Source organism: Eleutherodactylus coqui, chromosome 9, assembly GCF_035609145.1.
Source record: "Eleutherodactylus coqui strain aEleCoq1 chromosome 9, aEleCoq1.hap1, whole genome shotgun sequence".
NCBI lineage: Eukaryota > Metazoa > Chordata > Amphibia > Anura > Eleutherodactylidae > Eleutherodactylus > Eleutherodactylus coqui.
The window spans coordinates 140,352,542-140,368,158 of record NC_089845.1 but is presented as its reverse complement, the minus strand read 5'-3'; the positions used below and the strand labels follow the sequence as shown (position 1 = coordinate 140,368,158).

The following is a 15,617-nucleotide window of genomic DNA, read 5'->3' as shown; positions in this document are numbered from 1 at the left end:
CGAGCATGCTCGACTGTTCAGCCATGCATTAAGGGAACCTCTGGAACCCCATTTTCATGATGGATGAAGGTCTCAATAGTCAGACCTCCAGCGATCTAATAATCATCTCCTACCCTGCGACTAGGGACCAGCTTATGTTGGAGGATCGACCCCTTTTAACAATCAGCAGCACATATGTTCAACCACTGCTCCATTTATTCGGGGACCTTAAAGCCCTCTCTTCTCATGATTGATGGGGGTCCCAGCAGTCTGACCCCCACCAATCAGATAGGTCCAGGTGTAGCAACCATTATACGCATGGAGTAAACTATGGTTACCATATCAGGAGGACATGAGGACTTCACACATACCTGAGCTGCAGCCAGATTTTCTGCATCCTCTTTCTTACTAGTTGCTGGGAAGAACACGATATTGTCGATGGTCTGAATGAGTTCAAGTTGCACCACACATTTAATTAACAAGGCTGAAAAAAGCTTCTGTTCTGGAAGTTCTGAAGAAAAAAAAAAATCAGAAAGAGGCAAGAAAAATTATTCATGTCTTGGAAGAAGTAAAAATCCTTTTCAAGTTCAAAGACACTTGCAATCTTCCACCTTCACCAGCTAATTATTGACAATCTACCGTATGCCTTGTGGACATTAAAATACATAATAAGCAGAGGTTGAAACCAATGACATTAGCCGTCTGAGGAGTGCAGACATTAAAGTAATAACCTGGCAGCAGGAAGAAGAATCCGCCTTACTTGGCTCGTCCTTCAGTTAGTGCGATTCTGTGTACAGTTCTGTATTTTATAGCTACAGACAATTAAAGGGAACCGGTCATCAACTACAAACAACAAACTAAGGAGATGCGTCTCATCCGGTCCCCCGATTTTGCAGTGTCCCCCAGTCAGAGCAAGCGTGACTTTTCAGAAGGCTCTGTGTGCATGCAATAATCTCTATGGGAGGACACACAGCATATACATGCACTGACTTTACCAGGGGGACACTGCAGGAACAGGGGGGCCAGGCGAGTATGAAAAGAGGTTCCCCGAGCTTCATGTCATCTAAACTAGAAGCCCCATAAACTTAGTTCATGGTGCTTGTAGTTGTTGACGGGTTCCCTTTAAATTCTGCCCTCATTGCTACTTACTCGCTCCAGATCTTATCAAGTAGGAGTCCTCATGAGCTACACTTGTTAGTCCAGGCTGGGTAACCCGTCTGCCTTCTGCTGTCCGAGGCTGGATGGAGTCATGTATATCCACAGACTTCTGAGATATAGAATCCTAAAAGACAAAAATATTTCGGTTAGTTTTACTACTTTTTAATCATGTCACACATAAAAATCCATGAAGCATCGCTTCCTGTCCAACTTTGCTAACATGTCAAATCTTAAAGCAGAAGAGATAAATCTGAAAACATCTATGTGTAACCACATCCTCTAAAAGATAATACGAGGGGCTGCTGATAAGTCTTTGGCTTTACCCAGAAAGAAACGAGATAGGAAGATGAAACTTTACATTTCTTCCACATACTCTCCACTGATGCCAACACACTTCTTACATCGGTATTCCAAGTTCTGTAAGCCTTGCCAAAAGAAGGATTTCAGTTGTGATGCAAACCAGTCATCCGTAGCAGCCATGGCATCAGAAATGGTGTGAAATTTGGTCCCCTTGAGGTGTTTCTTCAGGTTTGGAAACAGATGATTGTCGGAGGGAGCTAGATCTGGTGAAACTGGTGAATAAGGCGGGTGGTCATCCAGCTGCAAGCCTAGCTCCACCAGTTTTGCCGTGGTGGCTTGTGCAGTGTGAGCGGAGGCGTTGTCTTGCAGGAACAAGATTCCTTTGGACAGCTTGCTGCGCCTTTTGGCCTTCAGAGCTGCCTTTAATTGGTCCAAAAGTTCAATGTAACACCTTGCATTGATGGTGGAACCATTTTGCAGGTAGTCCACTAGCAGCACGCCCTCCTTATCCCAGAACACAGACTCCATCACCTTAGTGGCTGAGCTTCTTTGGGCGAGGAGAACCACTGTGCTTCCACTCCTGACTGCTCCTTGGTTTCAGGGTCATACAAATAAATCCCGGTCTCATCCATAGTGACCAGTCGATCCAGGAAGTTCTTATCAGTCCGGAAACGCTGACAAATGGACCGGGAAGTTTTCACTCGCATGCTTTTCTGATCTGTTGTCAAACATTTGGGGACCCACTTTGCAGATCGCTTCTTCATGTTCCAATGTTCATGGATAATGACACAAACACGTTCACCAGAAACCCACATGATGTCTGCTATTCCTTTAGCTGAAATTGGCGGATTCTCCGGTATGAGGTTGTGCACAGCATCGACGATCTCCGGAACAACCACCTCTCTCGGTCGTCCAGGACGTTCCTCATCATTGGTGCTGAAGTGGCCAGTTTTAAATTTGGCAACCCAGTTCTTAACTGTAGAATATGAAGGGCATTGATCCCCCCCCCAATGTATCACCATGAATATCCATCGTGGACTTTCCTTGCAGAAACAAGACTTTTATCACTCCTCTGCTCTCATTAGCTGTGAATATCGCCTTAGACTCCGCCATTTTGTTTCCCCACATGCCTAGATCACTGTTGCCATAAGCTACTAACACAAAACTTTGAAAACATATATTAGACACATAAGGCTTTCATGTGATGTAACATTCGTTACCATAGAAACAAAAAAAGAACACAAAGCCAAAGACTTAGCAGCCCCTCGTAGAAATAACCAATGAAAGGGAAACGATCCCAGGGGCCAAATTGATAAAGAATATTTCCTGTTAAAGGGAACCTCTCGTCACATATTAAACCGCACAAAGAAAAGAATAGTGAAGTTTGCCTGCTTTAAAAACTTGGTTTGAGTTGCTACGTTTCCCCTGCCATATGTAAATGATGGAGACCAGTCTGGTGGGCAGGCCGGTCTCTCTCCCGGTTGTACTTTTTCCCATTAATCCTCCTCTCTATGCCGCTTTGATGTGGTCGACGTACTACGCCTCCTCCGCGGAGCAATGCAAATCTCGTGATTTTGCAAAGTCGCACATGTGCAGATGAGCGTGTTGAATCTGCCCACACAAGGAACAGATGCGTGCATGTGCGGGTCCACAAGCTTGCAAATTTTGCATTGCTCTACAGATGAGGTCTAGTATGACATTTACATCACAGCAACATAAAGAAGGGGTTTTAAGGGGTTTTCTAGTGAAATACTATTGATGACCTATCATCAGGATAGATCATCAATAGCTGATCGCCCGGTGTTGCCAGCTCAGGACCCCGACGGATCATCTATGCGAGCGCATGCGGTCAGCGCTGAAAATACACAGAGGTCGGAGACATGCTTACAGTTACAAGCGGTGGCCACTACACAGAGGTCGGCGCGGTGTTGACAGCATGCACTTGCAGAGCTGAGCGGTCAGGCTCCCGAGCGGCGGACCCCTGCCAATCAACTATTAATGACATTTCCTGATGATAGGTCATCAATAGTTTTCACTAGAAAACCCCTTTAATGAGAAACACTATAGCCAGGAGAGACGGTCCGGCCCGCCCACCAGACTAGTCTCCATGTGTAATTAGTGGTGATGCTCTTGCGGTTAGAGTGGATCAAGTGCAGTATTTACAAGCACTCTTAGATGGATACTGCACCAGGTGAGAGGTCCTCTGTAACATGGAGGCTCGAACAAACTCAAATGAGATTGGGTGGGGGGTGAGAAGGGGCAAACAAAGGCTCAATCCCGATGAATTTCAACATATGCTTTCCTTTGTTCTGCCAGAACATAAGACGTAGAAGTGGCAGGCAACGATCTGTCTCCCACTCCCTAGTTGAATAAACGTGGACACTATGCCACGTAGGGAGGTCAAAGGTGTTCACCCCGAGCCTGTCAAGTGCTCTTGCCCACAGCGATCTTATGTGTATGGTCAGGTTTAACCCTTTCCAATCCACTGTCTGACGTCTGAAGACAATATGACTTAAGGCTGTACAGCTCCAATGTTGGAAGACGTCCGCCTGGGTCCTCTTACTGTATATTGCCAGCCTCTCTGCTGTCGGAGCCTATCCAACGTGTCACCTTATGCAGTACTGGCTTTAGCCAGCATATAGCGCTGTTATATAACCGGCAGAAAAAGAGTAAGCCCCCTAGGAAAACCAGGATACAAATTGGATTGGAAAGTGTTAAGCTTCATGGGCCTGATAGACAAAAATATTCAAATGTGACTTGATAGGGAATCGTATTGAAACCATTGTTTTTTGCTCAAAATCACTCATATTCAAAGGTTGTATACCAATGTTTAAAAGGGCAATGCGGTAAGACGTCTGGCCAGATGTAGTGTAACTTTCTCAGGCAATGCAATACTTACTAGATGCTTCTCGGAATGTGTACTTATATCCGTCTCTCCAGACGCTGGTTTCCAGGTTAACAACCTGTGCAAGTAAAGACAGGAGGATTAAGACCCGAGCAGCAGTTCAGCTGGACGTGCACATTAGATGTATATAGGTGGAGCCTGTCACTTTTGGCAGGATTGACCAAGTGGCTAATGGCAGAGCATCTGATGTAAGTAACCTTACGGCTGCTTTCTTCACTGCTAAAAACACAAGCATGCTCAGCCAAGTCTGTATTAGTATGGGGAGGTCTGGAAGAATAGCTACTGACCAAAAAAGGGTTTGGTCGCCAGATATTTTGTGCATATGGCCAGTATCATGCCTTGGTTTTTCAACTATATTTGTCATTTGAAAACAGTGCCCCATTTATCCGACGAATGCCAGGAGTGCCCTTTTGGTATCCGTCAGGTCAGTATGCATCTGTTGTTTCCCATTGTATTTGTATTTAATTGTTTTTTACAATAGAACCCTTTGGGCAACATATACCACTACAGGCCACCACAGCCTGTGTACATTGGGAAGTACAATTGAAGAGGAGAAAAAGGGGGAACGCAGCCTTATCTACACTCCATTGTTTCCCCATTTATTTAGATAGAGGTTTCTACTCATTTATTGTGTGTTTTCTAGTTGAATGTACGATAGAAGTGACTGCAACAACCAGTGAGACAGATGATCTTGCCGTTTCCTTCAGAGACACAGAGGGTAGAGCACTCACGCATGTGGAATCGTGGTCTTGAAGATATCCAGCATGCAGTTGCCGGTTTTGTCCCAGATCTCCAACGTAAATTTTTCTCCGTTTAGAATAACAACGTTTTCTAGGCAATTAGTTCCAGATCGAGCAAGCTGTTCATTGTCTGCCAGAGAAAAGAATGTAACAACATTACTGAGGACGTGATTACCCGTCACATTTATAGGGCGTGGAGATACATCGTAAGGACCCCTTGTGTCCCAGTAGAGATGCCCTCTGCAGGCAGAACTCATCTCTCTCACGCTGCATTCTAATTTTGCTATAGGTACATATAGTAGTAACCATAACAAACTCATCGCATGATGTAGGTTACATGTAAAAGGGCAGCTACTGAACCCAATGGCGTCCTAATTTGTTTGTACAGGTTACAGCAAACCTTTGTATGATTACCAATAGAGATGAGCGAGCACGCTTGGATACAGCGGTTACTCGAGCGAACATTGCTCTTCTCGAGTAACTGCTTACTGGTCCGAGCAGGCTCGTGGGATGGGGGGCGGGGGAAGTGAGAGAGATCTCTCTCTTCCTTACGCTACCCCCCAAGCACGCTCAGACCAGTAAGCAGTTACTCGAGAAGAGCAATGTTCGCTCGAGTAACCGCTGTATCCGAGCGTGCTCGCTCATCTCTAATTACCAAGCCCTAGACAAAGAGTTTGCCATTTCATAAGCATCACATATTATCCTCTGCTCTGTCTGTGAAGTATATGTTCTGTTACCAGCTACCTATATGCTGTGGAGTAACACGCACAAAAAGACAAATCTTGAAGGGTAACAATAAGGTTGTCAACATACAATACCTGCATCCCATTGTGCAAAAAAATGGGGGGTAACAGGGGTTAAACCCCATATTACGCATATAATGCCAATCCTTTTACCTGCAAGCCTTCAACAGCTCTGCATGAAAAAGTAACGGTTGTATCAAGTTTGGTTTTGGTTTTGTATGACAAGGTTACTCTTAGTATAGTTAAATGGGATATCAATATCAGATTGGTGGGCGTCCACTGCTCAGAACTCCCACCGATCATCTGTTTGAAGAGGACACGGTGCCCACGTGAGCGCCATGGCCTCTTCTCAGGCATGTGACATCACATTCAGCGGTCATATGGCCGAAGAGCAGCTCAATCCCATTCAAGTGAAGGGGATCGAGCTACTACATCAGGCTATACAGTGTAAAGGCCCTTTTACACACAGCGATTTTTGCTCAAAAGCCATGTGCGCCCACTGTGCACTTACCATGCACTTTTCGTCCATCACTGACTTCAGGTCCGCATGAAATCCTCGTCCCTCAGGACAATAAGATAGGAGGGACCACGCGCTGTGTTCTCCGCTGGGGAGCACTGATAACAATTGATAACATTTTTTAACAGCTGTTAACAGCCACTGTCCCGCTAGAAAACAATAGCAAAGTATTTAGAGAACAGACCACCCCCTGTTCTCTAAATACATGCAATGAAGTACTAAAGGGCTGATTTAGCCTATTAGTACCTATGCAAAATGATCACTCATTTTGAGTGATCATCTGTGTGTGTGAATGCACCTTAAGGCACTGTGCTTGCTGAGCACTGAATTATACTGCTCAGTGTATTTACTGATAGCAAGGGCTATTCACTCTAACCCATAAGTTAGTTAAAAAGGAACTCCAAGTGTATATTCAGACTTAAACAGAAGTGGAATCAGTCCTTAATACTTTCTCTTCCCTTAGGATCTACATCTAGTTTGGGCTTTAAGAACCACAACAAAATGTGATCAAACCTTGAACATGCATGGGCACGCTAATTCCAGGTCATCAGATCCCCATTTCAAGGGGTTGCACCACAGTTGACTTTTCTCACCTATCCATAGGATCACCTATCAATAAAACCCCCACCAATCCAAAGAACAGGGGTCCCATGACCCCCACTCGTCACCCACAATGACATGGAGATTGAATAAAGGATATGCACATTGTCGCTCCATTCATTTCAAATGGGGCTGATGGAAATAGCGGAGTACAAGCACCGGGCGTTCTCCAGCAGTCTCATTGAAGATGAAAGGAGCGGCATCTCGCCACTCCAATCTCCTTCTCCATGCAGGGAGTATAGGCAGCCTGCAGTGAAGAGGAGGGGGGACACGGAAGCCCCGTTCTTGGTATCAGTGGGGGTCTCAGCAGTGAGACCCCTACCAATCACACTTTTATCACCTCTCTTATGGACAAGTGATAAAAGGCAGTAGTATAAAAAACCTTTTAATGAATGACTGAATTAGAAAGATCGCAACATTTACTCATCTGCAAATCAGAATATGGTAGAAAACGTACAACCAGCAGGTCCGTGGTTTTATTTGAGCAATTTAAAACTACAAAAAAAAATAATCGTTCCCCATGTACTACTTCTAAACCAAGTTTGTAACAGAGGAACGCTGAGAGAACTCACCTTGCTGCACACACCAGTAGAGCTGAGAAAAAATATCATCCAGCAGAACATCGCTGAGCACTTCAAAGTACTGGGTGAAGACATCGCAGATTGCATAGAGGGCATGATTGCATGTTGTAGTCATCCATTCAGCTTTCTGAGACAGAAAAACGAGAAAATCGCATCCCATTCATCAAAATGTTGCAGTAACCTGAACTAGCCATAAGGGGGCACTAAAAACTAAGTGACAAGACTACGGTATACTGCATACTTCTCCCTGTGAAGGGACCTGTTCCACTTTGGGAATGAAAAAGTAATGATCTAAACTGCAGCTTCTTAAAGAGCCACTCTGTTTCATTCATTATGTAACTATCCCTCCAGCATATATAAATCAGCTTGGTTAGTTATTACTTTCTATCTCCAACTCCGGGCCTCTTTATAGTCAGACGGTCATGGGATCCCAATTCTGACCAGCTCAGATTTACTTGGGTTTATGAATTCTCAAACTAGTCAGTTTCTCAGTCAGTATAACTCCTGTGTGATGATATTACATGGAGTGTACCATAAATGCTTCCCCAGAGGGGGCCACAGGCACTCCTACCACAGTTACTAATTATGATCACACAGATCCAGTCACATAGTTATAATAGAGGAGATCAAAGGTCATCCTCCTGGCTGTACACCAATAGTATGGAGCTTTTTCTTAGGTAGCAAAGTTTTCCCTGCAGCAGAAATGGTACTGGCTCTAGTGAAAGCAGTACTCTCAGCACAAAGATGGTGCCTGTTAAGTAACAGACAGGAGGCTGCACTACATGGAAATGACTGCAGTATAGATAGAAGATCTACAGAGTGTGACAGGCAATTGGGTGAGGGGTCTATATTCGCTGGAGTGGCCCTTTAACCTTTTTTTTTTTTTACTGAGACCTCACCAACTAAAACCCAATGCTGCATCGGCCTCACAATTCATTGTAGTAATGACAATCTCACCTCCGTCTGCTGCTCCGGTAACTTCATGTTATCAAAGATCCTGAAGACTATTCTGAATAAATCCTGCCACCAATGCTTCTCAAAGGTGTGTCCGTAAGTCTTCATGACCTCAAACATGACGGTCAGCCCCCTGCGGGTAAAAGGAATAATTACACACAGAAAAAGCTTAATGTCCAACGATGTAATGAGAAATGATCTACAGAAAATGTCGCTCCCCATAAAAAAAGCAGCGACCAACAATATTAAAGGGACCAGTCAGTGGGCATTTCTATTACGGTGTCATTGTGGTAATACCCAGGGTATGGAATGTAATTCGTCTATTCTCAAAGTAGCTCTGCCAGAAGAAAGAGAGAAACATCAACCGGCGCCGCCTTCCTCTACCGCATATTATACAAGACAATGAAGGAAACTACTATAAAAATATAAAGTGCTCGACAGTCGTCCCAGCGATTATCATTCATGCGCTTTAATACAGAAGCGATGATCCCTCAGGCGGAACGCGACGAAGATCATTGCAGGCCAGCCGCCTCTATTCACAGTAAACAGGCAGTCCTTCATAGATGAGCGACTGCCTGTTCACACGGGCCGATTCTGGTTTGATTTTTATACCTGCAGAAACCGAACGATAAGCAAACTAACTCGTCGTTGAGTCTCTGCCTGCATTTACATTGAACGCTTAATGTTCAGTTTTGCCCGATCCAGCGATAAACGGAATGATAGTCATGTGTAAAATGGCCCCAAGTGTTTAGAACCATCATTACCCAGTGAATAAAATGATCAACAAGTTATACTAATTAGGTGCTAACAGAAATGACTAGTGATTGCGTAGTGAAGAACGATCGGCAGTCTATGTGATAATATGAAAACACTACTTTAATATCTTACTCCTAGGCTGAGATAGGAGGGTTTTAATTTACCAACCCAAAGCCTGAGGCTGCACTACTGAAACACGTTAGGACAACCCTTTCTAACTTCCATTAGCTGCGAATATATGAACGTCCCCAAATACGGATACTGCTATATTAGGTTGAGGTTTTGGATTCACACAAGGTCTTTAGGACAACACTGCTCCTGCCGGGAATAATAAGGGGACAGGTTATCAGTAGTGCAGCCTAGGCTATAATGAGTCCGTGTGCTGTTGGTGAAATATGTAAGGGACCATAGGCAGAAGGTTTGGGCTTTGTTGGGGGTCAATGTCAGCCTGAGGGACATAAGGCGCAGGTGTCGCCGTTGCTGAACAAAATGCTTAACTGTAAAACAGGGAAACGGTAACAGGTGACCCGGTGATCCGGGGTATCTCCGTCTGTCAAAGTTGAAGAATCCGTATGAATGGTTGTTAATTAGAGTCCTACTACCGGGATTAGCAATAAACGATAATTGTGTCCCTAAACAGTCGTTAGGATAAATGTAACAACTCTATACCCGGATGATTGGGGATGACTCTCCTTCAGGCGCCCTGGCCCGGGTTCAGTGTTGCCAGCAAGGAAGGAATGAAGGAACCACTTGGCACTGACTTCACTATTCAGCACTCTCTACCCTGTTCACCAGAGGAAAACTGCCCGTAGAACAATTGCTACAGCCCTGTAGCACAAACCAGGAGAGACTCCCGTCTTCCTGTACCCACAGCTTAGTTGTTCTCTGTACACTCAGCAAGCTTCTCAATGGCTGTATCCCTTTCTCCTAGAGGAAACAGTCCTTAGGACTGTATCTGTGACTGCAATACACCAAGAGAGACTCCTGCTTCAACCTCCATCCTGCACCAAACACCTCTCTCAACTACTTCCTGTCTCTTCCTTCTGCTCAGCTCTGTTCTCACTCCCTTTTAAAGAGACAGTACTAGAAAACCTCATACTAAACAGCAATAAACCATAGCTTCCTTACAAGCATCTTTATGGGCCTTCGGAGTCCTTAGCTTAGGTTTCTTTTAGGTCCAATTCAAAATGGTATTCTAGTCTCCACACATATTACATCCAACAACCACTGACATTAGGACAATAGGCCATGTATTTTTAGCCTAGCATGGAGATGTTCTTAAAGGGGTTATACAGAGTGAAAAACTTTTTTCTAACAGGCTCAGAGTGGAGGAATAACATAAAAAGAGCCATACTAACCCTACGTTACCACCGCCACTCTCGATCTTCCAGCGTCTGGTTCCCTGCTGGTCTTCACTTCTGGCTGCAGTGAGTCAGTGATGATGTCACCAACGCCAGCGACATGTGACCATTGTATCCAATCATCAGATCACTTTGGTCAGTAATTAGCTGCAGATGTCACATACCAAGTTTTCAGGACATCCAAGCTGCTGCAATAGGAAGTGAAGACCAGCGGGGGACAAGGTAGAAACGAAAAAGGTGCAGCAAGAAAGTTGTGAGCAGCAAGGAATCGAGTGAGTGTTGTATGGCTTTTTTATGTTATTCCACCACGCTGAGTGATTGAAAATGGTTTACCTTCCTGGATATCCCCTTTATAGGCATTTTCAATGGAGCACCTGCAATTACGAGCGACGGCCACTGCACAGTGGTCAAAGCAGCGGCTTCCGCTCTATCCCTGGTATACTTTGGCATTGACAGCGGGCGCTGCCTGGAAAACCTTTGTAAGACTGTTTACAGGAATTTACATTGATGAAAATGAAGTATATGTTAAGTGGTTGTCTTGATGCTGGAGTTTTCTCCAACTCTTGACTCTTACATCAGGTGGAACAGTTGCAGTGGAGACCATACAGGGCCCAAGGAGTTTCCTGCATGGTTCGTATTATATTTAATAGAACCTGTGCACAAGACACTTCAAGCATATCACTACAGCTCCAGCAACTGTACCTGCTAATGTGTTCCCTGTGATTTTCCATGCCTGATGGAAGATCAGATGGGAATGTAATTCTAGGGACACTTTAATATCCCTGACAATATAAACACAAATAACTAGAACAGAATAAATACCTTTAAAAACTGGAATTTCAAATACTGATTGTTACCTGGTTCTTACATCTAATTTGCATCTGTTGATGATGCAGGACAGCTCAAACAGAATGGGGAACCATCCTCTCACCCACACTCGATCTTCGGGTGCTACATTCATGTCATCACTTGTGTACTCCTTAAACGCCTGCAAAGTATCACAGTGTATCATCAATGCACCAATTTTTGTCTCCTGAAAAATGATGCAAAATCAAATCCATATAACTGTAGGGGTACGTGCAATGAGTCTAGGGAGTAAGTACCCAAGCTACATGAATTAAAAGCCCATGGAAACCTTTGTGCATAACAGATTAATATACATACACATCTAAGACCTTGCAGAAAAAATAAGGCACTTATCAGTTTGGTTTTTTTTTTGCATTAAGTTTTCCTTGTCAAGCATTTAGAAAGCCTCATACTTGGTTTGCTGGCTCTCTTACATTCAAGTTTCTGGCTCGGGAACATTCCAGCACTGATCAGCTGGTTTTTCTTATGAATGCACACAAACTCGACTTCCCTCTTCTCTTTCAGAGGCGGTGTAGCATAATCACGCCCACTCAATACTACACAGCTATCTCTCCATCCTCTCTCTGAGTAGCTGCTGGCCCCATTCCTGCTCACAGCTGATGGGAGCAGAAAGTTCACCTGCATTGAATTACAGCCCTCTGTAACAGTAGTTTTCTCTGCTCTCTACCCTCCATCATCTATCAGGACTGTTATATAGCTGTCTGTGCATTCATTGCCTCTCTACTGAGCTATTACATTCACAAGAGGGGAGTAGACTTGGGGAGAAGCTATCAGTTTACTCTGACTGACAGAATTTGCTAAGATTCCAATCCTCCAGTTTGCAGTGCCTTGGACAACAAAACAAGCATAACATTTTTTTTAATGAAAACCAATTACAAAAAGTCTTCATTTCCAAAAGCACATTGATTAAAAGAAAAAAAAAAGGAGTGCAAAAGTGTACATCGCCTTTAAACCACAAAAAGTGGGCTGAGGGTAGCAATTGCCAAGATACAAAGACAGAGCTGTTTCCTCACTGCACGTGTATTTAAGTGCACATCTACACGAAAGTATCAATGTTTTGATACAGGTGTATGGGATACTGTGTGAAACAGTTTAGGGCCTCGGTCAGACGAGCGTTTTCTTTTTGCGGTGCTAGCGGCGGACAGAACGTGCTTCTAATAGGAACGAATAGGCTCCTATAGAAGCGTTCACATGAGAGAATGCTAGGCGCGTGAAACGGTTCGCTTCTAACAATAGGACATGCAGCAGGTCACATGTAGCTCTGTGGTGCGCACCAACGATAGGATCTGACCTATCTTTGATGCGTGCTGCGCTGGAGTTTCCATTGACTCCTATAGGAGCTGGAGTCTATAGAAACTGCTGTGCAGGAAAAGAAGATTCCCCACTACTTACAGCAGGACATTTAAAACCTGCTGCCCAGAAGCACATTTTAAATGTCCCACTGTAAACTCCTGTTAGTCCCCGCGGGGATGAGGGGACTCCCCAAGGATTCCCTTAATCCCCACAGCGACTAACAGGAATTTACAACGGAACATTTAAAATGTGCTTCTGGGCAGCATATTTTAAATATCTTGCTGTAAGCAGCTGGGTTCTCCTCCAGCCCCGCTGCTGGGAAATTTCCAAGCAGCAGGGGGCACTAGGGGACTCCCTCCACCTGTCTCCTCAAGGGATTTCACTTTATCTGAGAGAGAGAGGGGGGGCGGGGTTACAGGGCTTTCCCCGAGAGCATAGGAGGAGTGGGCAGGGCTAGAGCAATCCATCCTCTAAGCAACCCCCAGCGGTATATTTGCTATGGGGAATCACTGTGAAAAGCCCTATAGCCTCGCCCACTCTCTCTGTGCTATGAGGATATCCCACAGAGCAGGGAGGGAGGGAACGGGACTCTCCCCAGTGAATGGGCAACTTTCATGCGCATTAAGCTTAGGTCTTCTGCGCATGAAACTGCCCGTTCCCGCGATTTTTACACACATGAGCAGCAATCTTTTTGCGTGTCAGTTTGTGTAAAAAGAAATGCTCACGTGACCGAGGCCTGAGAACGGATTTGAGTATATTCATCAAGAACTGTAGAGCGTTACAAATGAGCACCATACAGCATAATTTCGAGGATAAATGCGGTTATGGCTTCATTTGCAAATTCCTCACCAGACTGGTGACTTTGACTTTCTCTTGTTTTGCTTCTATTATTAGTGACAGATTAATGTATAATTTGACACCAATGAAACTATTTTAGTCAAATATGCCGTACTTTCATTGGAAAAAAATTCCACCACATCAGAATTGACCATAAGCTATGGGGCACTACTAAAAAGCTGATGAAAACCCCAGCTTTAGAACAAGTACTTAAGGCCCATTTACAAGGAGCGATGATCGCTCAAAAGTGATCCTTTGAGTGGCCATCATGCACTTTTCGTGCACGGCTGGTTGATCGTTAAATTGAAGCCAGCCTAGAAATCATTGTGCGGTCTTATCAGGACCGCACGCTGAGATCTCTGCGGGTAGTGCCAATAGCATGGTTACCCGTTGCAGAACAAAGGAGCTGAAAGCAGATAAGAGCCCTCTGGCCTTTAACTGCATTCAGCTAAAGGCTTCATTTGCACGCTAATAAGCAGCTGAGTAGCTACTTAATAGTTTACATAAAATGATCGTTCAAAGCTGTCACTCAAACTGTCATTTAAGCGATCATTGCTCCGTGTAAATTACATCCATTGTATACTTTAACAGGTTTATGTTGAACCTGTTTCTTTACACACATCTTAATTTCATGCAGCTTGTATCTCACCATTTTATTGTCATGCAATGAATCCATACCTGAGGCCTGTCAGAAACATATTTAGCACAATGGCGGATGAGGCGGATGGCTTCCATGCTGGTGTCTGGGAATGCGGCATTACACGCAAATTCAGAGAGACATTTCACTGCATCTTGAAAAGAATCAATGGTGGCTGGAAAATGTTTTTCAAACACGAGAGCTGCGGGAAAGAACATTCAATATATTATTTCCATCGTTAGAAAGTTCTGATATAACACTCCAAACAAAGAGCTGTTTAAATCTACGGCTTGTAATGTAATGTCAAGAGTTGTTTACTTAGCGCTCTTAAGTTTAAGATCAGCTGTGTTCGTTCTGCTGTTTTGGACATTACAGTTTTGGATAAACGTAGCTCATTCTATTTGAGACAACCCTAGCTCCAATGCTATTAGAGCTACCAAAATGCTATGAAGCGGAGGTAGAGCCTCTTGAAGTAGGGTCGGGAATACTGAATGTACAGATGTCACTTCTCAGTCAGTGCAGAGCGGAGGAGGGGAGGGAACGAGCCAGCAGCAGAGAATCATCTGTAATTCTCCCATCTCTCTCCTGTCCCAGGGGAAGGTTGACATAGACTTTGCTTCATGTTATCATTCCCCCCCATCAATCAGAGAGCATATTTGCTCTCTCATTGTCACATATTGGGGTCTTTTTTCCCAGAAAAGATTAGGACTTGCTCATCTAATCACTCCTCTACTCCGTTTAACCCTGCAAGTGTTAAAGTCATTGCAAACTACAGCATCTAGATATTTATACAAGAAATTTGCTACGTTTTTTTTCTCCTTACGTAAGGCATTAAATATTAAACACAATTAAAAGAACAAAAAACTACACATAATTAGTATTAACACATAATACAAAACATTACATTATTCATCCCTCATGATAAATTGAGTAAAAATTTTTTATTTATTTTAATTTTTTTTAAGTATCCATTTTCCATTGAACCTGCCTCCCCAAAACAGGTATAAAAAAATAAGCAAAAAGTTGCATATATCACAAAATGGTACCAATAAAAACTACAAGTCATCCTGCAAAAAAAAAAAAAAAAACCCTTCTACAGCTCTGGTGAAAAAAAAGCATCTGTATTGTGCGAAAGTAGTAAAACATAATAAAACCTCTATAGGCCGAATACCCACGGACAGATAATTGCTGCGGAGTTCGCGGCCAGACACCCGCTGCGAATTCCGCAGCAATGTCCATCCGTAGACATACAATGGTAAATGATTCTTCCCTGCCCACGAGCAGAAATCAACTACAATTTTCCGCTTGCAGGGGAGAATCGCAGTATGTTTTATTTTGTGTGGAAAATCGCACGGGGGGTTTCCATTGCAGTCAATGTAAGCCGTCCGG

General features: G+C 44.0%; 1 protein-coding gene across 3 annotated transcripts in view; it reads right to left on the bottom strand.

The window, feature by feature from the left end:
• Positions 1-15,617, bottom strand: part of ARFGEF1 (ADP ribosylation factor guanine nucleotide exchange factor 1) — a 168,136-nt gene that overhangs the window by 7,271 nt on the left and 145,248 nt on the right. Inside the window, exons 28-35 of one of the 3 annotated variants that reach the window (XM_066578563.1) lie at positions 14,270-14,430; positions 11,452-11,627; positions 8,481-8,610; positions 7,515-7,650; positions 5,074-5,212; positions 4,337-4,400; positions 1,129-1,261; positions 351-490 (exon numbers count right to left, since the gene is read on the bottom strand). In XM_066578563.1, the coding sequence (XP_066434660.1) occupies positions 351-490; positions 1,129-1,261; positions 4,337-4,400; positions 5,074-5,212; positions 7,515-7,650; positions 8,481-8,610; positions 11,452-11,627; positions 14,270-14,430 (1,079 nt within the window). Of the gene's footprint in view, positions 1-350; positions 491-1,128; positions 1,262-4,336; positions 4,401-5,073; positions 5,213-7,514; positions 7,651-8,480; positions 8,611-11,451; positions 11,628-14,269; positions 14,431-15,617 lie in introns of those variants that run through there. The other 2 variants (XM_066578564.1, XR_010786634.1) reach the window with 2 other exon arrangements.